The 24,480-nt window shown below is 52.6% G+C and overlaps 2 protein-coding genes and 1 long non-coding RNA gene across 23 annotated transcripts in view; 1 reads left to right on the top strand and 2 right to left on the bottom strand.

The window, feature by feature from the left end:
* TCOF1 (treacle ribosome biogenesis factor 1) overlaps positions 1-12,947 on the top strand; it is a 43,219-nt gene extending 30,272 nt beyond the window's left edge. For 7 of the 20 annotated variants that reach the window (XM_032250216.1, XM_032250209.1, XM_032250217.1 and 4 more), the window contains 9 exons: positions 1,241-1,377; positions 2,921-3,034; positions 3,331-3,550; positions 4,063-4,148; positions 4,723-4,903; positions 7,603-8,151; positions 9,684-9,780; positions 10,349-10,399; positions 11,138-12,947. In XM_032250216.1, coding sequence (XP_032106107.1) covers positions 1,241-1,377; positions 2,921-3,034; positions 3,331-3,550; positions 4,063-4,148; positions 4,723-4,903; positions 7,603-8,151; positions 9,684-9,780; positions 10,349-10,399; positions 11,138-11,159 — 1,457 coding nt within the window. In that variant the 3' untranslated portion in view covers positions 11,160-12,947. Of the gene's footprint in view, positions 1-1,240; positions 1,378-2,920; positions 3,035-3,330; positions 3,551-4,062; positions 4,149-4,722; positions 4,904-7,602; positions 8,152-9,683; positions 9,782-10,348; positions 10,400-11,137 lie in introns of those variants that run through there. The other 13 variants (XM_032250222.1, XM_032250212.1, XM_032250210.1 and 10 more) reach the window with 8 other exon arrangements.
* Positions 12,778-24,480, bottom strand: CD74 (CD74 molecule). Of its 2 annotated transcripts, XM_032250226.1 has the most exons (9): positions 24,166-24,480; positions 18,234-18,406; positions 17,955-18,034; positions 17,316-17,378; positions 16,147-16,242; positions 15,745-15,832; positions 14,232-14,423; positions 13,694-13,756; positions 12,778-13,373 (listed from the first exon to the last, which is right to left on the bottom strand). In XM_032250226.1, the coding sequence occupies exons 1-9, from the start codon at positions 24,240-24,242 to the stop codon at positions 13,363-13,365; spliced, it is 843 nt and encodes a 280-aa protein (XP_032106117.1). In that variant the 5' UTR covers positions 24,243-24,480; the 3' UTR covers positions 12,778-13,362. The 2 variants fall into 2 exon arrangements, with proteins under 2 accessions (XP_032106117.1, XP_032106118.1); XM_032250227.1 differs by lacking the exon at positions 14,232-14,423.
* On the bottom strand, positions 18,831-20,263 carry LOC116531458. The gene is made up of 2 exons (XR_004260432.1): positions 20,187-20,263; positions 18,831-19,789 (listed from the first exon to the last, which is right to left on the bottom strand). It is a non-coding gene; the product is annotated as an uncharacterized LOC116531458 (long non-coding RNA).

Raw genomic sequence — 24,480 nt, 5'->3', positions numbered from 1 at the left:
CTATTACTGTTATTATAACACTTTTACAAGGAAATAATACCTGATCCTGATAGGATAATGTAAAAATACAGGCCAGATGCAGTGGCTTACCCCTATAATCCTAGCACTTTGAGAGGCTGAGGCAGGCAGATCACCTGAGCTCAGGAGTTCAAGACCAGCCTGGGCAACATGGTGAAACCCCACCCCTACTAAAAATACAAAAAATTAGCCTAGCCGGCATGGTGGCACACTCCTGTAAATCCAGCTACTTGAGAGGCTAAGGCACAAGAATTGCTTGAACCCAGGTGGCAGAAGTTGCAGTGAGCTGAGATTGCACCACTGTACTCCAGCCTGGGCAACAGAGCAAGACTGTCTCAAAAAAACACAAAACAAACAAAATGCAGATTATGGCTGGGCATGGTGGCCCACACCTATAATCCCAGCACTTTGGAAGACCAAGGTGGGAAGATCACTTGAGCCCAGGAATTCAAGACCAGCCTGAGCAACATAGAGCCCTATCTCTACAAAAGTGTGTGTGTGTGTGTGTGTGTGTGTGAGAGAGAGATTTAAAAATACAGATTAGCACATAAGAAACTATATCACCTGTAATTCTACTGCCCAAAATAATTACTGTTAAGATTTGACAAATGCTAATTTATAAAAACCTAAGATATACCTGTGTTTTTAAAGCGAGACCATACTGTATATTTTATTACATCAGATTTTTCATCTTTATTTGTAGCACAATGCCTACTGGCTACAAAGAAGTCCTTCAGGTGGACGTTTCACAGTTTGTGTAGCCAGCACCATGTTGGAGGAACCAGAGGGTTTTGTTTCAGGGTGGAGGGGTGAGGGAGTTGGCTGTTACAAACAGTGCTTTGAAGAACTTGCGTGTTCCTGGGCCTCTGCAGATAACCACAGGGACTCTAAGGAGAGACAATTTTAACTGCAAGCAGAGTTGTTTAGTACTGGTGCTTTGGCCCATTGCTCAGGAGTGGCAGCCTGGCCAGCTGGGAGGAAGGGGATGAGGATGCCTGGGGTCACCCCAGAGCAGCCATTTGAGCTCCCTGAGCCTTGTCAAATGACATAATGACATCTCTTGCCTGGGAGGCTTGGAGAGGGAAGTAAACAAGCTTCTACCTCTAAGCTCTGAGCACGGCTCTAGGTCCCCAGCACAGGTTGGTAAATTGGGTTATTGCCACTGCTGAGGAGGCTGTGGGGCTTTAGTGCCCTGATGTGCCGCCATTTCGCTCCATTTCAGCCATTAGAACCAACGTGGTGACTGTGCCTACCACCCACCCAAGGACAGCCCCCAAAGGCAGCACGGCTAGGGCCAGCAGCAACAAGGAGTCCAGTCGGATATCAGATGGCAAGAAACAGGAGGGACCAGCCACTCAGGTACCTGGTGGGCAAGGGAGGGCTATGCAGGCCAGTGGGGGGGGCCCTACTCCCATGCTTACCTGCACATGCTAATGGGATGGCTTGCAGTTGCTGTCACTTCTGCGCCCCAGAGGTAGTGGCCTCACAGCCAGAGGCTTTCTGGTCTCCTGGCTACAGCTCCCGTGCTGGCTTCCCAAATCACCTTTGAGTTATGAGGAAGAGTAATCTGGGGACACAGCCTCCTGGCCAAACAAGCCCTGCACCTTGAGTTTTCCAGCGGGGTGGGGCTTTTGATTTTTTTCTTCAGTTTTATAATGCCGTGAACAAAAGTTGCCTTTTTTTTGGTGTTTGTAATGGTGACTTTAGCATTATTCCCAGTCTTCGCCATTTTCAGTGCATTTTTATTTTGTCCTTGCCTGAATGTAAAAGCTGGGCAGAGTAGGGTTATTGACTTGTGCGTTGTTCAGATCATAAAACTGAGCACACGTCCCCACCCCCAGGGCTGTAATGTGACCAACATTCAGCAAGGCCAGAACCTGGGTCTTCTGAGACCCAGTTCATTGCTTTTTGGGCCATATCCGTCTGGTTTTTCATCCAACTGAGAGGAAGATGTCCATGACACACTCCGTCCTTTCTTCCTGAGGAGGTGGGCTCGCAAAGTTGGGAATCCCCAGTGTTGGGAGGCTGGCGTGCCACCCACTCCCTGGACTCATCCCTGGACTCTAGGCCAAGAAGAACTGGGAACATGGGTGCTGGATGGGAAGTTGGGCCATGGTCACTGTCCATGAGCATCTGTTCCTGCCAGGCCCTAGGGATACTGCAGGAACCAAGGCAGGGACAAGGAGTTCCCAGGCCAGTCAGGGAGTGGTGAGGGGCAGCCATTAAACAAGGGAACCCACATAAAATTATTCACCAGCTGGTAGGTGAGGAAGCAACATAAACTAGAGAATAGGGGGGTCACCTGCTATAGGAAGGCCTCCCCAAGGTGGCAGTGTTTAAGCAGAAGCAGCTAGTTACAGGATAAGCTGGGCCACCCTCCAGGCAGCGAAACTGCAGGTGCCAGAGCCTTTTGGGGAAGTGCTTGGGGATGAGGGAACCTGAGAGGTAGGGACAGCTAGATAAGGAGCTGGGGGAGAGGAGAGGAGAGGAGAGGAGCCAGGCCATGGCAAGGGCCGTGCCACATTTGAAGGCTCTCTCAGCAAAGGGCCATGCCCAATTTCCTTTCTAAGTTCTGTCTTCCTGACTGCTGATGGGTGTAAGAAGTAGAGGTGGTACCGGGGGGCCACCAGGTTGTCCCTAATGAAGGTACAGATTGAGTGGTGGGGTCTAAGCTGTTTCCCTACCCTGGGCTGGGAATTGTCTCTTGCTCTTTGAGAACAATGTAATTAGCTCATAACCTGAAGCCTGCCACCAGTTTTGCTGCCAAGATGGTGACACTGCCCCTTTGTCCCTCAGTTCCCACTCCAGCCCCCACGCCAACTAGACAGCATCTGACCAGGGTTTGGCACAGCTGGCATCCCAAGGACTCATGAGTCTCAGGGCTACCTCTTGCCACCCACAGGTGTTAAAGAAGAACCCAGCTTCCCTCCCACTGACCCAGGCTGCCCTGAAGGTCCTCGCCCAGAAAGCCAGTGAGGCTCAGCCTCCTGTTGCCAGGACCCAACCTTCAAGTGGGGTGAGCTTGGGGAGCAGGGGAAGCAAGCCTGCAGAGCATAGAAGGTACAGGCGTGGCCTTGCATCCCAGCACCAGCACTGGCCACTTGCCTGTGACCTCTGCACTTGGTTTGCCTCCCTGGGCCTCAATGGCCTAATCTGTAACAAGGAATTACAGTACTTTTTGTTGGAAGATCAAATGACACTGCATGTGCTCCCTGTCTAACATGGTGCGTGGCCCTATTGAAGTGTTCAGGAAGGACCAGATCTTACTTGCCCTAATTTTTCCTTCCATTCCTTCTCCTTTCACCGAATTAGGTTGACAGCGCTGTGGGAACCCTCCCTGCAACGAGTCCCCAGAGCACCCCTGTCCAGGCCAGAGGAACCAACAAGCTCAGAAAACCTAAGCTTCCTGATGGCCAGCAGGCCGCCAAAGCCCCTGGGAGCTCAGATGACAGTGAGGACAGCAGCGACAGCTCTTCAGGGAGCGAGGAAGATGCTGAAGGGCCCCAGGTGGCCAAGTCAGCCCACCGGCTAGGTGAGGGTGCCCAGGGGAAAGGCAAGGCTGGGCCAGGAGGCGGGTGGAGTCTGACCTGGTGGAGCTGTAGCTCTGGCCTCAGCTCTGTATCTCAGACTTGTTCTGTGCCCTTGGCTGAGCCTGGGCCTCAGTTTCCCCACCTGTACAATTTCATGAGGAAGTCAGTCTAAATTAATTCAGAGACCTGACTTTGCTGTTTGGCCGCTCTCAGCTTGTTGGTATCAGATTCCGTTCACTGACTCCCCAAAACTCCAGGGCCATGTTTCTGGAACAGGTGAAAGCAGGGAAATAGAAATGAGGCCTCAGGAATTAGAAATAAGGCTTTGGCATTCAGATGTCTCACCTAGTATGTTGTGAATAGCAGCGAGTGTGCAAGGAGCATTAGAAGCAGTAGAAGACTTGGGGTGGGGGTGAGGGACCTGCAGAGAGACCCAGGCCTTCCCGAAGGCCTCTGCCCTGCCCGGCTGGCAGGGACCACCTGGGGCTACCAGCAGGATATTGTCCTTCTCCAGTAGGTTCCACCCCCTCCAGGATGGAGACCCTGGTGGAGGAGACCACAGCAGAATCCAGCGAGGATGACGTCGTGGCGCCATCCCAGGTAACTGCAAGGGAGAGGGCTGGCAGCGCAGCCTTAGGGTGGAGCCCCAGGCCAGGCTCCTGTCTACCCCATCCCTCAGGTCAGGGGTCTGGGCCCCCTCTCTTCACAGAGGTCTTGGGCAAGGTCCTGACTGGGAAGTACCAGCTGTGGCCCAGCCAACAGACGACATCCAGGCTGTCTGCCTCCCGGCATAGAGCCCTGAGTAGCTGACCCTTGGGGTCTATAGAAGGGATTGACCTTGATTCTGGGTGATGTCCAGACAAAAACATTCTTTAGCAGACTTCTTTTAAAGTTACTGTTTGTATGTGGCAAAAGCTAGTAATTTTCCATTTGCGTTAAAAAGAAATTTCCTTTTTAAATGTGCCTGTCTAGAAATTGTGTTAATTAAAATAGTTCAGGAGGCACACACCAAGGGCTGAAGTGCTGCTCTGCGCCTTGCCATCCACACACTCTGCACCCAAGGGCGGGGTGATTCTAGAGGCCCCAGGCTGCTTTCCTCACAACAGGCCATGACTTGGGCTGGGTTAGGGGGCAGAGTGCAGCTGGCAGCCTCTTTCACACTGGGCTTCTTCAGTCTCTCCTCTCAGGTTATGTGACCCCTGGACTAACCCTGGCCAATTCCCAGGCCTCAAAAGCCACTCCCAAGCCAAACTCCAACCCTTCAGTTTCCTCTACTCTGGCCGCCAAAGATGACCCAGATAGCAAGCAGGAGGCAAAGCTCCAACAGGCAGCAGACACCTTGTCCCCTAAAACAGGTGAGTTGAGGTCTACAGGAGGGAAACAGCAAGACACAGAGCAACAGGGCAGTGGACCCCTTCTTGCCCTCCTGTAGCAACAGTCTTCCCAACATGGTCCTGTCTGCCACCAGAGCCTCTCCAAGTGAGACCTTGTGGCCCCGCATTGGACCTGGAGATGCTCATCAAAGTGCAGGTGGAGCCAGGTGCAGCAGCACACGCCTTTAATCCTAGCAATTTGGGAGGCCGAGGTGGGAAAATTGCTTGAGCCCAGGAGTTCGAGACCAGCCTGGGCAACACAGGGAGACCCTATCTCTAAAATTTCTTTTAATTAGCTGGTGTGATGGTCCACGCTTGTATTCCCAGCTACTTGAGAGGCTGAGGCAGGAGAATCACTTGAGGCCAGGAGGTTGAGGCTATAGTGAGCCATGATTATGCCACTGCACTTTGGCCTAGGTGACACAGTGAGACCCTGTCTCAAAAAAAGTACAAGTGGCCCCATGCCCCAGACAGCCTGGAAGTGGGGGTATATCCAGGCCTGGGTGATACTAACGTACCAGATAGGATAACCCCTGTCTCAGAGGAAGTCACGTCCTTTGGCTTGTGAAGCAAGCATTGGCACTCTCCAGCAATCCCCATCAACTTTTCTTCCCTGTAAATAGGCTCACAGTGTGGGGTGTGGGCCGTGGGCCTCAGAGGATAGCTCAGACAATAGGCTGAGAGTCATGTTTGGAGGACACTCAGCACATGCAGGAGACCCCAGACAAGAGGCTGGCCCCAGGCTGTTGTGACTCACTCTAAAGCCTTGGAAATCCCCTGGCCACTCTGGGTCTCTGTGTCTTAACCATACAAAGCAGGAGTTGATGTATCCAGTCTGTGTCAAGGCATGGCACATGTAGAAAATAGTCACCTGGTATTTGGAAGTCATCCTGGAGTACTCAAGCCAATGTGGGGCATCCGCTGTCTCTGACTCTGCTAGAGCTAAGGGTCAAATACATCCCAGCCGGCACACCTAGGACAGCTCCAGGGCTTCTCCAGCCTTGATGTTCTGGGTGTTTGCAGACAAGGAGCAGAGAAGTGGGCCAGGTGTCGTGGCTCACACCTGTAATCCCAGCACTTTGAGAGGCCAACGTGGGCAGATCTCTTGAGGTCAAGAGTTTGAGACCAGCCCGGCCAACGTGGTGAAACCCCGTCTCTACTAAAAGTACAAAAAAACTAGCCAGCGTGATGGCAGACCCCTGTAGTTCCAGCAGCTCGGGAGGCTGAGGCAGGAGAATCGCTTGAACCCAGGAGGTGGAGGTTGCAGTGAGCCAAGATTGCACCACTGCACTCCAGCCTGGTCAACAAAGAAAAACTCTCTCTCTCAAAAAAAAAAAGGAAAAAAAAAAGCAGCAGAAAGGTAGGCTCTGGGGAGAGAGGTTGCCAGGGCTAACTGCCCTCCCCAGCTTCCCTCTCCAGTTGGCTCCTGCCCTCTTGAAGTATTACCAAAGGATGGAATTGGGCTTCCAGCCATCTTGGGGTCCCCTTGCTTGACCTGTCTTGCCCCTGCCTTGCCCTGCCCTGCCCTGCCCAGCCTACCTCCCCCAGCCCACCACACTCTAGAGAGCCAAAAGTTGCTAGAGATCCTGGGTGGGGCTGGGGGGCCAGGCTCACCACATGCCGCAGGGGGCAGCCCTAGCCTCAGTGTGACATGGAGCGTTCACCTGGGCCTTCCTCCGGGTGAATACCTCCAGGGCCAAACCACCAAGCCACCTTTCAGAGCCCAGCGTGCAGGAGTGTTGTGCCCATGAGACCCAGAATGGGGCACAGACCTCCAAGTCTGTGGGAAGTCACCTGGGAAGTTAGAGGTGGCGAGGGGGTGCAGTCATGGGGCTTTCAGCCACAGCTTGCCCCAGGCTGGGTCAGAAGAGGAATTGCTGCTCACTTTCTTCCCCAGCGTTCTTTGTGAGAGGCGGTGCAACAAGGAGACATTTTAGAGGGGGCTGTGGAAGGTTTTTTTTTACACGTGTAGTCAGCACACAATTATCAAAGGCAAGCAGAGGCGTGGAAAATTCTAAACAAAGGCTGCACCAGAAGTCTCTCTGGCAGGCAGTAAACCTGCTTAGTCAGCGGCCACGTGTATATACACTGTACCCAGCACTCCCCACCTTACCTAGACCCCCTGACCGAAAGGGCCAAGTGTGGGTAGTCATGAATTGAATGTCTGCGTGGCCTCTGCTTTTATTATAAATCTACAGTGTTTCTTAAGGAGCCTTGCTGTTCATCTACCCCTCGGATTATAGACAGGGAAACTGAGGCCCTGGGAGGAGATGGGTCCTGGCCAGAATCACACTGAAAGTTAGTGGGAAAGTCAGACATAGTACCCAGGTCTCCTTCTTCCCATCTCCAAACTGCATCTCCCTCCTGTTTGACTTCATTTCATTCAGGCCCTTTCATTAACATTCTAGAGTCATTTTTTGTACCCTACCCTAACTTCAGTTTTTAGTGTAAAGAGACAGAGAAAAGCTGTAAGTTAGAAACAAAGTCAGAATGTGAAAATGGTGGAAAGGTGTGAGCTTAGGAGACCAGCTGGGGCAGAGTGACCGCCAAGAATTGCTCTCCCCATCTGTGCCATTGTAAGAAAAGGTGGAGTCACTCACTGCACCCTCTTCGCTCTTAGGTACTGTAAGATTTATCCCCCAGCTCTCCAAGATCCATGACTCCACATTATCTCTCCATAGGTGGAAAAGAGGCTGTCTCAGGCACCAAACATCAGAAGTCCCAGAAGCCCAAAAAAGGGGCTGGGAACCCCCAGGCCTCAACCCTGGCGCTGCAAAGCAACATCGCCCAGCGCCTCCTGGGCCAACCCTGGCCCCTGAGCGAGGCCCAGGTGCAGGCCTCGGTGATGAAGGTCCTGACTGAGCTGCTGGAGCAGGAAAAAAAGAAGGCGGCGGATGTCATTAAGGAGAGCAGCAGGAAGGGCTGGGAGAGCCGCAAGCGGAAGCTGTCCGGAGACCAGCCTGCTGCCAGGAACAAGAAGAAGAAGCTGGGGACTGGAGAAGGTGGGGAGGTCTCTGTCTCCCCAGAAAAGGCCTCCATGACTTCCAAGGGAAAAGCAAAGAGAGACAAAGCAAGTGGCGGCATCAAGGAGAAGAAGGGGAAGGGGTCTCTTGGCTCCGAAGGGGCCAAGGACAAGCCAGAAGAGGAGCTTCAGAAGGGGATGGGGAAGGTTGAAGGTGGAGATCAAAGCAACCCAAAGAGCAAGAAGGAGAAGAAGAAATCAGACAAGAGTGAGTGACCACTTCTCTGGCCCCACACCGCGGGCTGCTGGGCACCTCATGGGGGCAGGAGGGACCCTGAGCCAGCACCTAGTCTCATTTCTCCCATGTGGAAAGGAGTGGCTGAAACCAGCCTGGCCAACATGGCAAATCCCCATCTCTACTAAAAATACAAAAAATTAGCTGGGCATGGTGGCAGGCACCTGTAATTCCAGTTACTTGGGGAGGCTAAGGCAGGAGAATTACTTGAAGCCAGGAGGCGGAGGCTGCAATGAGCCAAGATCGCACCGTTGTACTCCAGCCTGGGTGACAGAGTGAGACTGTCAAAAAATGCTGAGAAGTGGTTTGTCCAGTCATGAGGGGGCAGTTAGTGGCAAAGCCAGAACTTGGTTCCAGAGCACTGCCAGGAATGCTGCAGAAGGATGAGGAGTCATGTCCTCTTTCCCCGAGCCCAGTGCAGCAGATCTTGCAGGAACCTGCTTCTCCAGCCAGCTCCCTGAGTGCAGAGTGGACCAGACACCAGACTATCAGAATCGTCATGCCAAACCCCATCTTTCTAGACCTCAGTTTTCCCTCCATAGTAACACTGGCTTTCTGCTGAGCTCTGTGCTAGACTCTGCATGCAGCAGGTCCTCATTTAGGTAGAAATGAAGCTCAGCAGATAGAAAACTGAGGCTCAGAGAAGTAGAGGTGCTGTTCAGGGCTAGAGTTTTACTAGGTGGAACCAGAGTCAAACCTAGGCAGCACTCTGAAGCACCACCCTGGATGGTGGGAAAGGGGTGTATGAGATGCCAGTGATGCCCAGAGAGCCAGCGAGTTCTAGAGCAAGAGTCCGGCACCCTCAGAGCAGGACGCAGGACCTGCAGCCCCTTGGCGCTCAGAACTGTGCTAGATTTCCATTTACAGGAGGAATAGATAGTGTCCATTTAAAATAAATTTGCGGGAGTTTTAAAAAGTGAGTTGACCTAAAGGAAAATGGTATTCGTCTAGGTGGTCCATAGATGAGACAGAAATCATGAGCTGACCCCCAAGGGGCAGGTAAGCGGCACTGCTGGGTGGTCACCAAGGCCAGCAGCCTGTTTTATTTTTATTTTTTTGAGTCAGGGTCTTGCCCAGTCACCCAGGCTGGAGTGCAGTGTCATGAACGCAGCTCTCTGCAACCTCAGCCTCCCAAGCTCAAGCGATCCTCTTGCCTCGGCCCCACAAATCACTGGGACCACAAGCGTGCATCACCATGCCCAACTAATTTTTGTATTTTTTGTAGAGAGGTCACTATGTTGCCCAAGTTGGTCTTGAGCTCCTCGGCTTGAGTGATCCACCTGCCTCAGCCTCCCAAAGTGCTGGGATTACAAGCATGAGCCACCATGCCTAGCCCTGCCAGCCTGTTGTGATGGCTCCCGGTGATACGGGGAGAGCTGGGAACCCAGCATCAGCAGAGACAAGTTTCAGGATCCTGGGAGCCCTGCCCCTGTGCGCCCCCTAACATTGACCCCAGCACTTAGGATTACCATCTGTTGTTCAGGAAGTTTGCTTTCTTCCCTCAGGAAAAAAAGACAAGGAAAAAAAGGAAAAGAAGAAGAAAGCAAAAAAGGCCTCAACCAAAGATCCTGAGTCACTATCCCAGAAGAAAAAGAAGAAAAAGGTAGAGTGAGTTCCTCAAGGGTCTCGGGCCAGAAAACGGACCCAAACCCAAGCCCCTTCACACATACCCAGACCTGGTTCCTGCCCCCTTCGCCTTTCCAGGGCCTGATGGGGGCCTCATGAGTTGTGACACACCAGGGAAGAGGCTGGCAGGGCATGTTCCCTGAACACCTGGAAGCCATAGAAGTGACCTGCCACTTCTGTGAAGGGTGTTGGGGAAGGAAGGAGAGACTCCCCCCAGCACAGGGAAACCAGGTAGACTATGGAGGTTTCCAGGTGAGAGGAAGCATTGCCTGGGATGTGTGTGCCCCGGCTGGCAGGCTGGCCCTGAACAAGGGCTATCCTTACTGCCTGGGGCCTCAGCACCTCAGATGTAGATGAAGTTCTCCCCTTGGCCAGCAGGGCCTCAGCTGTATTTAGGAGAGCTGAACATCTGTTTGCCTCTGCCTTTGGGGGTTCCCTGCAGACCTAGTCTTTGTTCTGGGGGAATTCACTAGTCCTCAGGAGGTTGGGGCAGCAGTGGGTGGGAAAAGCTGCAGGTCTGAGCCTCTCGTACTTCCCTCCTCACAGAAGAAGACACCAGAGCAGACTGTATGATGAGCATCAGCACAAGTCACAGGTACGTTTCCCAATCATTCCTGAGCATTTGGGGCTAGAGGACAGCCCTGGCATCCTCTGTAGTCCCAGAGAGCCAGGCAGACCTGGTCGGTGGGCTCCAAGGAGAAAGGAGGCTGGGGAAAGAGGTTCTATTGCCAAGGGTCCATGGGGCCAGTGGGATGACATCAGGAGCTGGCATTGCAGCGTCAGAAGGATCCAGAATGGTGATGGCAGTGGCTGACATCAAGTGTACGCTGGGTGCAGGGATTGTACATGCTTTAGGGGGTTGTGCCCTGGGAGATAGAACCTGTTTGTAGGTGAGATCAGATACAGCTTGGTCTTTCCTTCACTCCTGTCCAGTTTCTTTTCCTCATGATCCTGTAACTTGGGGGCATTTCCTTTTGGGAAGGAAGATGGTTTGCTCAAGATGAGCTGTCTCCATGGATCTGTGCTTCTCTATGGAGGACAAGCCCTGCCAAGTGGTGGTGACAGGTAGCTGCTCCACTGGCTGTGATGGCTCTGCAGTCACCCAGCCACCTGTAAATGGGGGCAATGCAGAGCCCGCCTCCTGGGCTGGTGGTGAGGCTCATGTGAAGCTAAACACTGAAGGACTCAGTCCAGTTCCCAGAATGTTCCAATTGCTAAAAAATGTCTGCTGTGGTTAATGCCTCACCCCTGCAGTGGGGCTGCCAGGCTTCATTTTCCTTGCAGGAGAAGAAGGTCAGAGAATCTGATGTCTGGATGTGTTTCCTTCCCCCAGGGATTTTCTAGCCGAGCGGTGACCATCCCCTTGCCCCTGACCTCCGCCGACCTCTGCTCACCATGGGTTGGAAGTAAATTGTCACCTGCCCCCCGCTCCACAGAAGAAGACAGGCAGCTGCAGGGGCCCCTGTACTGGCCAAGCCAGTGAGCCTGCGGGGAGGCTGGTCCAAGGAGAAAGTGGGCCAGCTCCCATGACCTCGCCCTACTCACTCAACAAGGGACGCTTCATATAGATGTGTACAGTATATGTATTTTTTTAAGTGATCTCTCCTTCTGCAGACCCCACATGCCCAAAGGCCTCAGGACTTCCCACCACCTTGCTCCACAGATCCAGCTAGGCCCGACCTGTGCCTCATCCCGTGCTGCTCGGTCTCTGGCTGATCCTGAGGCTTTGTCTTCCTCTCGTCAGTTATTTTGGTTGTATTTTTATTGGTTTTTTTTAAGAACTCAAAAAAATAAAAGACTTGGAGGAAGAGTGCAAGTTCCCAGTACATCTGGGGCACAGGTTTCTTGGAAGGGACCATCTCGCCAACACTTGGGATTCCTTCTTGCATGTGTGTTGAGGCTGTGGGTGACCACGGTTAGTGGGACAGGTGGTAAGTTTGAGAAAAGAGACGCAATGAAATGCCAAATTGGCAGGGAAGGCTTCCTGGATGAGGTGACACCTAAACTAAAAGATAGTCATGGTTGATTTCCTGTTGCCAGAGTAAGTCATGCAAATACCCAAAGACAAGAAATAGAAGGGGGCCTGAGAAGCCTTGAGCTAGGCCTTGAGCCAGGGGCAGGCTCTCTTGAGGTGCGTGGTGGAGAATAGCTGTGGCAGGCACAGCAGGTCTAGGAAAATCAGGAGTGGTGAGTTGTCCCTCATATTGAGCTCACCAGGGTTATATGGTGGTGGGGGCAAGAAGCAGATAAACATGAAAGACGTGGGATGACATCTTGTGTATGGAATGAAGGAGGGGAGGGGTAGCAAAGGAGGTCTCCTGTTCCATCCTGGAAATGCAGAAGCCCATTTCCCTAGGCCCAGAATCATATAAAACACCAGGGGTGCTAGAGATGTCTCCAAAGCTTTAGCCTCGTGCTGGAAACAGCCAGAGGTAGTGCAGAAAAGGAATGCAGAGCTGGAGGTGTTGGACACCCTGCAGTTCTTGATTTCTGGCTCCTCTTAAAAAGATAACATCTGGCAGCAGGGGGGCTGTGGTCCCCCCTGGCAGCAACCAGATAGAGCTGAGTAGCAGTTGGCCCCTTAGGTAGGGCATGGGTGCCCAGTTCTCCACAGTCCCCCACTTCCTGTCCATCCCTGACACTGAGGCCCCGTGTTGGTTGCCATCTGTCTTCACATTCGCACTGTTCTTAGTATAGAAATGAAATTGGGGACGTAGGAAAATGAAAGCTGTACCAAGAGGAGCTTGTGCTTAAAAAACTAGGCAAGAGCTTATTTCTTTTTGGAAATAAAGAGTGCTCGTGTGTGTTCAACATGTAATCAAGTATATCTATGTCCAAGACTGCAGGCCCCGCAGGCATCTCTGTCGGTTCTTCGGACCGCATTGTCCCACCCAAATGGTGGGTTTAGGGTCCTTAGTTACCTCCTTGGGATAAATGAACTGGATCCCAACAGACAAGCCAGGAGCCAGAGTGTTCTACTTAGTACTTTTTATTCTAACATGAGCTATGGCACTGAGAGCTGATGACAAGCTTGACTGAGCAGAGGGAACCAGGGGTCAGCAGAAAGGATTATGGGTAGGGAATCTTGGCTCTTTCTTGAGAAGTGATGGGGGGAAGGGGAAGAGAGTGGCTCGGCCTACAGGTAGATAGGCTAGGAAAGCTGAGGCCAAAGGCCGGAGGGGAGAGAACAGCAAGCCTGTCCAGCCTGGGATCTGGGGGTAGGGCTATCCCTTCTCCCTGTGCCTTCCCACCTCATCCATGGGCCTAGATCGTGGAGCCCCATGTCAGAGGCTGCTGTGATGTCTGTCTAGCTTCTGGCTACCTCCTGAGACCTCACGCCTCTGTTGACAGATGGAGATTGGGCAGCAGGGCCCTGCTGCATCATTATCTGCTGTTCCGACTTGGTTTGTCATGTCCAGGGGTGACGGAGAGCCAGGCATCAGGTCTCATGGGACGAGGTACAGGGTGGGAGATGGGGGAGGCGCTAGGGGCCAAAGGGAGCAAGAAAGCTGTGGCTGTGCAGGGCCGGTGGGATGCTGGAGACCACCTCTGCCGTTCTCAAATGGCGACTGGAGAGACAAGCAGCAAGTTGAGGTTCGGGTCATCCATTTGTTGTCTTTGCCCCTTCCTAAAATTCTGGACCTGCAGAGCAGGTGAGGACTGTCCACCCACCTCTGTCCCCTGCTAGGGTCCAAGTAATAACCATCATGGATTTGTGTAAGTCCCCACAGCCCCCCAACCCTCATCTGATGTTCCTCATCTGTGAAATGGTCATCCTGGGGATGCTGGAGAGTAGCCCAGGGTCACACACCTTCACCCGCCCACAAAGGAGCTGGCCCTGCTGGGGATGAGCTGCTGGTGACCAGATGCCCCTCTGCAAGGCCCTTACCTGGGCCCAGATCCTGCTTGGTCACACCCAGCCCAGAAGATGGGTCCTCCAGTTCCAGTGACTCTGCAAAGGAGCAGCAAGTCCATTTGTTACTTGAAGTGCAGCCTATTCAACCCTAGATGCCCGAGGGCAGTGCTTCCCACCAAAGCAGGTGCCAAGGGAAGGACAGCTGCAAACAGCAACGAAGAGGTGTAATGGGGGCTTGAGTGAGAGGGGTGATGAAATGAGATGGTGGGTCCGTAGGACTCCTGGATGCTAGAGGATGGCGCATGGATGAATGAAAATCAGATGAAAGGACTGATGGATAGGTGAACAAATGAAAGAGATGAGTGGATGTAAGAGGAGAGATGATAAATGGACAAATAGGAATGCGCAGGTGGGTGGATGGATAAAGGGCTGGACACATGACTATGTGGCTGCACCCAGGAACTGCCGTCCCGGGTGTCCTGGCCCCATGTGCTTCAGAGGGGACCTCTTGCCCCTCAACCTTCCTAGTGCTTCCTGGTCCTCTGACACTGGCACAGCGGCCACTGCTTACCACTGCAGTTATGGTGCCCGCGGCTTCTGGTGTTGGGGACCTCTGTGCCGTTGGGGAAGACGCACCAGCAGTAGCCGATGCTCCCATAGCACTGGAGCGGCAGATAGTTGCCGTTCTCGTCGCACTTGGGACGGAACGAACCCGGGTGGACATCAGGGATGCGGCTGACCTCTTCCTGGCACTTGGTCAGTGCTGAAGCGACAGGTACGATGAGGACATAGTGAGTGAGTAAGCTCTGAACCAGGGTGTGAGCAGAGCCAGAGACCCACACACCACTGCTGTGGGCCTAATGCCATCTTTCCAAGTGGCTTTACTCACTCCAGCCATTACACGGATGAGAAAACAGGCCTGAGGCCTAGACCAACAAGGTCTGAGATCAAAAAGGAAGTGAATGGCTGTGTGTCGAGTTCACCTCAGAAGTTGATGACTTCTTCTGACACTCAAAGCCCATTGCAGTTTGGGGCCAAGCACAGTGGCTCATGCCTGTAACCCCAGCACTTTATGAGGCCGACGTGGGCAGATCACTTGAGGTCAGGAATTCAAGACCAGCCTGACCAACATGGTGAAACCCAGTCTCTACTAAAAATACAAAAACTAGTTGAGCATGATGGTGCCTGCCTGTAAGCCCAGCTACTCAGGAGGCTGAGGCAGGAGAATCAATTGAACCTGGGAGCTGGACATTGCAGTGAACCGAGATGGCACCACTGCAGTCCAGCCTGGGTGACAGTCAGACTCCGTCTCAAAAAAAAAAAATTTACAGTTTGGAATTGCACTTTCGATTCTGATTTCTAGAGAAAAGCGATGGGCATCTTGGTAAGTCTAAGCTTGCTGTTACTGGGAGTTCCCAAGCAGAAATGAGGGTTACCATTTGTTGGAGATGTCTTAGAGGGGTTTAATAAAGCATCAGCTAGTAGTTGGTGGAGGTAGCATGTTAAGATGCCTTCTACGAATCTGATGCAGAAACTGAGGCCCCAGGCAGGGTGGCCTTTGATCTACTTCAGGACCCTGAATCCCAGAGGGAAGAAGACGGCTCAAAATTACATAGCCAATCAGAGACAGCACCGGGATAGAAACAGCACTCTTTGGCTTTGGGGCTAAAACCATCCTAGTCTGCGTCGTCCATGAGGTGGGAAACTTGCAAGGCTCTCTTGGCAGCAGCTGTGACCTTGGTGCCCTCATTGGAGTTGAGGCAGTGCTGGGGCAAGGTCATTACAAGGATTCCTTCCTGGGGTGTTTCGGGCTGGTTTTGCTCCAGGCCCCCTGTGTGGTGCCATCCTCCATGAGAGAAGTCACCTGTACCTTCTGGTGACAGGCCTCTGTGGGCCCTTAGGAACCCTTAGACAAGATGCGGATAGCCTGGGGGCAGAGGACAGCCAAACCAAGAAGGAACAGACAGGAGAGATGGAAGTGAGAGCTGAGAGGATGGGAGGTTCTGTGGTGCTGGGGCCAGGAAGTGAGAGTCCCAGGGGAGTATCCAGAAGCCCTGGCACCCTAAAGCTCCCACTCCCTGTACCTTTTGGTGGAGCCTCAGTGGGCTTTTGCTCCAGGGAGTGCTTGCTCATTTCAAACAAGAGCCAATGGTGCAGCCAGCTCTCAAAGATCTAATAGGGATAGAGGTGAAGGTCAGGTTCAATGGCCACCATCAAGTCCCTACACTCCCTGGCTTTTCCCCTGGGGACAGAAACATGCAGGGCCAAATAGGGCCCCAACACCTGGGTCCAGCTGCAGCCTGGTTCCCCCTTAAAGACCCATGGGGCTGAACCCACGCACTCTGCAGTGTCCAGACTTTGGAAATACTGGTAAACCTTCGGCTTCCTGAGAATGGCTTCCCCAGCCCACCCTTACCCCACTTCTCCCAGCCCTGCCCTAGACATTGGGTGAGAGAGACAGTTCTCATTCAGGGGAACCTGCTGACCTTCCAGTCCATGGTCTCCATGGTGTTCTTAAGGTGTTTCAGGTTCTCCGAGAGGCTCCCCTTCAGTGGCGGGTATACCTTCAGTGGGTCAGCATTCTACACGGTAGCAGGGCAGGAAGGATGGTTCAAAAAGAGCTCCCTAGCAGGTAGTGTGACATGTGTAGCCCACGTTCCCTTGGTCTTCCATTCTGAGGAATGGATCAGACCTGCACCAAGCCTAAACCCTGGACCTTAGCCATGATGGGATGGGAGGGGAGGGGTAAGAGCAGCCCAGCTATAGAGCTGCAAGACTCTAGGGCTGGGAACCGAGTTTCAGATTCCAGGCCAGCTCTACCAACAAGCCCCAGTCTCCTCCTCCCTGCGGATGGCTGCTCAGCTTTCAGGTCTCACCTGCTCCAGAAGGTGAGGACCCAAACTTGACAGCCCCCAGCTAAGTTGAGTCCTCTGCCTCTTTCCCCACAAAGACCTCTGCACTTCTGTCATCATCTGGTCAATGGTCTGTCTCCTGCACTAGCCTGGGATCCCCATGGCTTCAGGAGCTGGGTCCAGTTGCTCCCCATTGTGGGCCCAGAGCTTTGCACAGTGCCTGGCACAGAATAGACATGCAGTATAAACTTGAGGCCCCAGGAGGAAAAAAAAAAGGTCTTGAGCAAGTCACTTTCAAGCTTTGAGCCTCAGTTTCTTTTTCTTTTTTTGGACAGAGTATCTCTCTGTCACCCAGGCTGGAGTGCAGTGGTGCGATGATCTCAGCTCACTGCAACCTCCACTCCTGGATTCAAGCAATTCTCCTGCCTCAGCCTTCCGAGTAGCTGGGATTACAGGTGCCCGTGACCACGCCTGGCTAATTCTTGTATTTTTAGTAGAGACAGGGTTTCAACATGTTGGCCAGCCTGGTCTCAAACTCCTGACTTAAGGTGATCCACACACCTTGGCCTCCCAAAGTGCTGGGATTACAGGCATGAGCCACTGCACCCAGCCCAGCCTGTTTCTCTATCTCAAAAATGCAGAGGCCAGACTACATAGAACATTTAAGGGTCATCCTTGTATTCAGTAATCCAGAGAGCACATATTGAAGTCTGCCATAAGTCAGGTATACAGGCCTTGGAGCTCGGCCTGGCCAGGGTCCTGGGTGGGCAGACAGGGCCACCCAGCTGGCTCCCTGCACTCACCAGGAGCAGGTGCATCACATGGTCCTCCGTCATGTTGCCATACTTGGTGGCATTCTGCATGGGCTGTGGGAGGAAGGAACAGAAGATTACCAGCACTGGTCCCCAGAGCAGGGGATAGGGGTGGAGCAGAAGCCAGTTGCTGGGATCTAGGTAAGAGTCTGAAATCCCAGGCACTTGGTCAGTGAGTCCATCTCTGCCACCTTCAAACATGAGAGCTCGAGCAGGTCACTTTAGCTTCCTGCCTCAATGTCCTCATTGGTCAAACTGGCATAAGCTTTCCTGCCCAGGATTTTGTCCACAGCACAGTTTTGTGAATAAAAGCATTGTCGATACATGATAGCAAGGGCTTTGAGAATGGGAGGGGACAGTGAGATGCTATGGGAAATGAGTAACACTTTGTAAACTATAGAGGGCTGAGCCTTCTTCCCAGGGATGGCACCAAGAGACTCTTCTTCACCTGCACCCTCCACACCTGGGAAGCCCCATTCTTCCTGAGGCAGGCACTGTGCCTCCCCGAGCAGTCAGGACCCCTCCCCAGCTGGGCTCTCCTCCCTGCCTCTCCCCACCCCTCCCCTTGGCACTGTCCTCCATCCAGGCAGGGTAACCTTGCCACTCTCACCACACTGGGGCTGTCCTTACCTTCTGGGGCAGGCCCGCCATGGGCAGCGCCTGCATCAGCAGTGGGGTGGCCATGCGCATCTGGCTCAAAGGCTTGGCAGCTGTGGGGACAGGGAACAAGGATAAGTGTGGCCCCAGTGCCCAGGGAGGAGGGTATCAGATCCCAGGCCCAGATGAGCAGTGGCGGGGGTCCCAAACCAGAGGAAGAGGACAGTGGCCCCAGCTGGGTGAAGGGATGGCGGCGCCTGAGGTAAGGGACAGTGGGAGGTGAAGGGTGTCAGGACGGAGTGGTGCACTCACGCTTGGGAAGCTTCATGCGCAGGTTCTCCAGCTGCAGGTTCTGGGAGGTGACCGTCAGTTTGTCCAGCCGGCCCTGCTGCTGGTACAGGAAGTAGGCGGTGGCGGCCTGGCCAGCCAGGAGCAGAGCCACCAGGACGGAGAAGACTGTGTACACGGCTCCGCGGCTGCACTTGCTGTGGGAGGTGGGGAGGATAGGTCAGAGGAGAATCCACAGTGGTGGCTGCCCCAAGGGCTGGCTGGCAATGGGGAAATGTATCCTCCATCTCCATCAGCCCCCTAAGCCACCCCTAACAAACAATGCACTTGAAGCACAAACAAGCTGGCTGTGGAAATGCAGCTTGAAGACCTCGCCCCACCCCTCCCTCCAATCACTGATGCACCTGAAGTCCTCCCAGGCAGAGACGGTGCAGCTGCCCCGGGCCTGAGTTGAACAGAGAAGAGCAAAGAGCCACCACATTCCTTGTCCTCTCTGGACTTTCGTGTCCTCCCTTTGCTGTGAGGATCTCCTGAGGATCAGGGCTGCCCTCAAGGGGAACGGGTTTGGTTTTTGTTTTGGTTTTCTACTGGCAGGATCAACCAGGTGTTATTTTTTTTTTTAATTGACAAAAAAAAAAAAAAATTGTATGTACTTACCAAGTAAGAGGAAGGTGGTTTTCACCCCTCTGCCCAACCTCCCACCCCCACAGTGAGATCGGATTAAGGAGAAAGGGAAAGGAAATGGGACCGGGATAGCAGAAAATGTGTCCCACCTGAAAAGGGGAAGTGGGGACTGGCCATTTTAGGGGTGGGTTGGGGGAGCCTTGGCAACGTCAGGCTGAAGCAGGGCCAGGCACCACCCACTCTAGGACCATCCTTTGCCCAAGCTCTCCATGTGTCTTTGAGCATGTCCCTGCCAATCTGTGTGCCTCTGTTCCCTCACTTGTCACATAGGTGCCCTTCACCTCTGCAATTCTGGGATTTGGTAGGCTTCTTCTTTTAAGCAAGATCTCACTGCCACCGCCAAAGTATTTCAAATGGTAATATCCACCCCGCAGGGCGTGGGCAGGGGTCTAGGTACCTGAGCCTGCGTGGCCTGGATGAATTTCTCATGCTCCCTGGACTCACCAACCAGACCCTCAGACCTCAGTGAGCCCTTGTATCTGTGGGCCTTGGATGTGATTATGGGGGTGCATTCTATGTTACAGTACAGGGGGCTATAAGGATCCTGCCCCTGTATCTTGGGAGTTTCTGATCTGTTCTTTGACTCACCCCAGGGGTGGGACTACTAGGACCCTGCTATGGTTTGAAGGTGTCTCCTCCAAAATCCAGGTGTTGCCAATGTGAAGGTGTCGAGGTGATCGGGCCATAAGGGCTTCTCTCTCATGAATGGGATTATGTGCCCTGTAAGAGGGCTTGATGAATGGCCGGGTGCAGTGGCTCACACCTGTAATCCCAGCACTTTGGGAGGCCGAGGCAAGCAGATCACGAGGTCAGGAGATCGAGATCATCCTGGCCAACATGGTGAAACCTCGTCTATACTGAAAATACAAAAATTAGCTGGGCATGGTGACGCATGCCTGTCATCCCAGCTACTTGGACGGCTGAAGCTGGAACATCGCTTGAACTAGAAAGTAGAAGGTTGCAGTGAACTGAGATTGCACCACGGCACTCCAGCCTGGCGACAGAGTGAGACTCTGTCTCAAAAATAAAAATAAAAGAGGACTTGATGGAAGGAATTGGTTCTCTCTTGTCCTTCTGCCTTCCACCATGTGAGGACACATCAAGGAAGCCCCTCACCAGGCCGGGCACAGTGGCTCACACCTGTAATTCCAGCACTTTGGGAGGCTGAGGTGGGTGGATTACTTGAGGCCAGGAGTTGAAGACCATGTTGGTCTCAAGTAATCCACCTGCCTCAGCAAAACCCCGTCTCTAAAAAACATACAAAAAAAATTAGCCATGCATGGTGGCACGCACCTCTAGTCCCAGCTACTCAGGAGGCTGAGGTGGGAGAATCACTTGAACCTGGGAGGCAGAGGTTGCCGTGAGCCAAGATTGCTCCACTGCACTCCAGCCTGGGTGACAGAAGGAGACTGTCCCAAAAAAAAAAAAAAAAGAAAGAAAGAAAGCTAGGCTGAGTGTGGTGGTTCACGCCTGTAATCCCAGCACTTTGGGAGGCCGAAGCAGGTGGATCACTTGAGGTCAGGAGTTTGAGACCAGCCTGGCCAACATGGTGAAACCCCGTCTCTACTAAAAATATAAAAATTAGCCAGGCATGGTCTTGGGCACCTGTAATCCCAGCTACTCAGGAGTCTAAGGCAGGAGAATCACTTGAACCTGGGAGGTGGAGGTTGCAGTAAGCCGAGATCACACCACTGCACTCCAGCCTGGGGAACAGAGTGAGACTCTGTCTCTAAAAAAAAAAAACAACACACACACACACACGCACACACACACACAAACACACAAAAAGAAAGCCCCTGCCGGGCGCGGTGGCTCAAGCCTGTAATCCCAGCACTTTGGGAGGCCGAGGCGGGTGGATCACGAGGTCAAGAGATCGAGACCATCCTGGTCAACATGGTGAAACCCCGTCTCTACTAAAAATACAAAAATATTAGCTGGGCATGGTGGTGCGTGCCTGTAATCCCAGCTACTCAGGAGGCTGAGGCAGGAGAATTGCCTGAACCCAGGAGGCGGAGGTTGCGGTGAGCCGAGATCGCGCCATTGCACTCCAGCCTGGGTAACAAGAGTGAAACTCCGTCTCAAAAAAAAAAAAAGAAAGAAAGCCCCTCCAGAGCTGTGAGAAATAAATTGGTTTTTGATAAATTACACAGTCTGTAGTATTCTGTTAAAGTGGCACAAAATGGACTAAGACCCACTGGGGACTGCCAGGATGAGGCTACACCCTGCCTACTCCAGCCACCAGCAAGGATGGTTTAGGAAACTCCAGGAGACCTTTCTGCCTGGTAACCCATGACATCACAGACTGGCTCATTCTCATTGGCTTGCCGCTTGCCAGTCTGTGCTTTCTGGGCTAAGGTCCAGTCCAAGGGAGAGTTATTCTGGAAGGAAACAGCAAAATCCCAACACGGGGAAAGCGGAGAGACCAGACAGGATGGGAAAACAAATTCTACTTCTTGACCTTCCCAAGAAACAGGGGTACCCTGGCCTGAGTTCAGGCTCTCCAGCCTTATCCTCCACCTGTTCAGTGCTTCTGCAACCCACACACAATTCTGGTCCCAGCTCTACCTCCCGCATGTGACATGGGGAAGTACCTTCCCCTCTCTGCACCACAGTTCCTCAGGAGGCCTAAGAAGCTAGAGATTCACCCCGAAGACAAGACCACATAACCTGGATTGGAATCCTGGCTCTGGAGTCCTTGAGTTCTGGGACCATCTAAGTTGCTAACCCTCTGTGTGAGTAAAATCGGGTAAGAACATCTGCTCCAAAGGCTGTTACGTTAAATCAGATGATGAGGGTAAAGCTCTTGGCTCCACACCTAGCACATTGTTAGCACTCTATAAATAAATTACACTCAGTGAGATTCTCAGGGGAGTTCGTAGTTAAGTTTAGCATCTGCTTTTCTTCCTCTTTATGCATCTTGAACGCCTGTCCCCTGGTTCTGGTAGAGTGCCAACTCTTGTCACCCCCCCCCCTTTATTTCCTCATTTACACTACCTTCTTCTGGAATTTTAAAAAAAACAACAAAAAAAAAAAACCCAAAGTCAGGAGCCAACCAGAGCTACCAAGAATCATGACACAGGTGTTGCCAGGCAGAAGTGTTCACAAAAGCCTCCAAAACAGGCTCCAGCCTGGAATGGCCTAAGCACACATGGCCAGCTTTAGAAGCAGTAACTGAATAAAGAGAAAACTAGACAAGGATTAGACAAGGGGTCATGCTCTCTGAACACTGAGCCCACCTGGGTCTGTAAGTCACTGGGTGATCTGAGCTCAGAGGGATCCCACCTCCCTGTCCCACAAAATGCACCTCTAAAAGGGAGCTAGATGGAGGCGTGAGCCCACACCTTGATATCAGACTAGTCCTGGTTCAAATTCTGCTTCCAACCACTCACTAGCTATGATTACTTGGATAAGTCACTTGCCAATGTGAGCCTCAATTTCCTCTTTTGTAAAAAGGGACCACAAAATTACCTAACTGATAGGGTGACTGTGAGAATTAAAATTGAGGTTGGCCTTTAGGTATGTGTCCTACAAATAATCACAGCACTAACTAATAGTGGCTGAGGCCTGGTGACAGGTACACAGTGGATGGGAACTATTATGGCTATTATTATTACTGAGACTCACGGAGAGGCAGTGATTTATCCAAGGTTACCCATGGCCTAGACCAGAATCCAGTTCTCACAAAGAAGTCTGCCCCTCTTGCTGTGGGATTCCCTGGGGTTTTCACAGGCCACAGCTCTAATGGTCTGCATCGAGTTACCTTGTTCCCTAGAACATAGCTTGTCATAACATCTCTTCAGGGCTCTCTCAAACCCCTTTCTGCCTGGCAACAGCTGACATCACACCTAGCTGTAAGTCCCTGGAGATTCCAAATAGCTTTTTGGAGACTGGGGGTAGCAGGGGCATTGGGGTAATAGCCTTCTAGCCCTTTTTTAGGGAAACACACGGGTGAGGCTATTTAGGGGCTGGGAGGCGGGACCTGGGGTCCTCTGGATGGCTCTGCTGGCCTCTGGCTGCAAGGGAGAGGGGCACAGGCAGGGACATGACCCCCGTCAACCCTGAGCCCCCTCCAGAAATTTAATCAGATCCTGTCTCTCCTTTCTTGCCTGCCCCCAGCATCTCCCAATCCCTCCTGTGATGGCAGACGTCTCCATCTACTGTACAGACACCTGCAAGTATCATTCCCCGATCCGTGGTAACCAGGAGGGAACTCTGCGAAGAACTGCTTCTACCATCCTCTTTCAGAAGCCCTGTTTCTCAGCTGGGTGTGGTGGCTCACTCCTGTAATCTCAGCACTTTGGGAGGCTGAGGCAGATGGAGGCAGGCAGGTCACGAGTCAGGAGTTCAAGACCAGCCTGACTAACATGGTGAAACCTCATCTCTACTAAAAATACAAAAATTAAACGGGTGTGGTGGTGTGTGCCTGTAATCCCAGCTACTCAGGAGGCTGAGGCAGGAGAATCACTTGAACCCAAGAGGCGGAAGTTTCAGTGAGTTGAGATTGCACCACTGCACTCCAGCCTGGGTAACAGAGCGAGACTCGGTCTCGAAAAAAAGCAAGAAAGAAACCCTGTTTCTCCACTGGGATCTTGAACATTTTCAAAGTCTGTTCCAAGGTGTTTATTTTTATTTATTTTATTTTTTAAGACACAGTGTTACTCTGTTGTCCAAGCTAGGGTACAGGGGCACCATCTTGGCTCACTGCCAAGGTGATTCAAGTGATCCTCATGCCTCAACCTCCCAGGTAGCTGGGGCTACATGTGTATACCACCACACCTGGCTAATTTTTGTATTTTTAATAGAGATGGGATTTCAACATGTTGGCCAGTCTGTTCTCAAACTCCTGGCCTCAGGTGATCTGCCCACCTCAACCTCTCAAAGTGCTGGGATTACAAGTGAGAGCCACCACGTCCAGCCTGGTCCAAGGTCTTGAATCTAGCATTCACGGCCCAGCCTCAGGGGGGTCTGCAAGCCCCTGGATAGCATGTGAAACTCTAGGGAGAGAATCCAGGCTCTCTTCTGCTTATCAGAAGGAGGGAGTCTGATGCAAGGAAAGTTACAAACTCCTGCTCTAAAGGAACCCCATTTGCCAAGAGAGGGAGCGGGAACCCAGAGCAGGCCAAAGACTTGCTCAAAATCACCCAAAAAGTTAATGTTAGAGCCGGAGCCTGAATCCCTCTTTCCTGTGACTCCTGGCCAGTGCTTCTTCCAGCACATGCGCACAGCTCTGCAGTCCAGGATTTGTGTGCCCTTTCTTGGTGCTCACACGTACCTCTCAGGGGCTCCAGGGCGCTGGCCCAGCATGGGCAGTTGCTCATTGTTGGAGATAAGGTCGCGCTGGTCGTCCATGACTCTGGCTTCTGATCTTCCCAAGTTCCTGCTGCTGCTGCTGCTGCTGCTGTGTATGTGGAACCCTGAACCCCTGGCTCGCCTCTTAAAGTTGGTGCTGGGGAGAAATCTGATTCGTCCACAGGAGGCCACTCCCCCCACTTGGTAGATGTGGAAGTGAAAGCCACATAGCTGGAAATACCCCACTTTGGTGAAGCTGCCTTTTGCGGGGCAGGATGTGGAGCAGGGGTGCTCCCCA

The sequence above is a fragment of the Sapajus apella genome, unplaced genomic scaffold (assembly GCF_009761245.1).
Source record: "Sapajus apella isolate SASKATOON/1434 unplaced genomic scaffold, GSC_monkey_1.0 scaffold71, whole genome shotgun sequence".
NCBI classification, from domain to species: Eukaryota; Metazoa; Chordata; class Mammalia; order Primates; family Cebidae; genus Sapajus; species Sapajus apella.
This window is presented reverse-complemented; position numbering and strand designations above follow the sequence as displayed.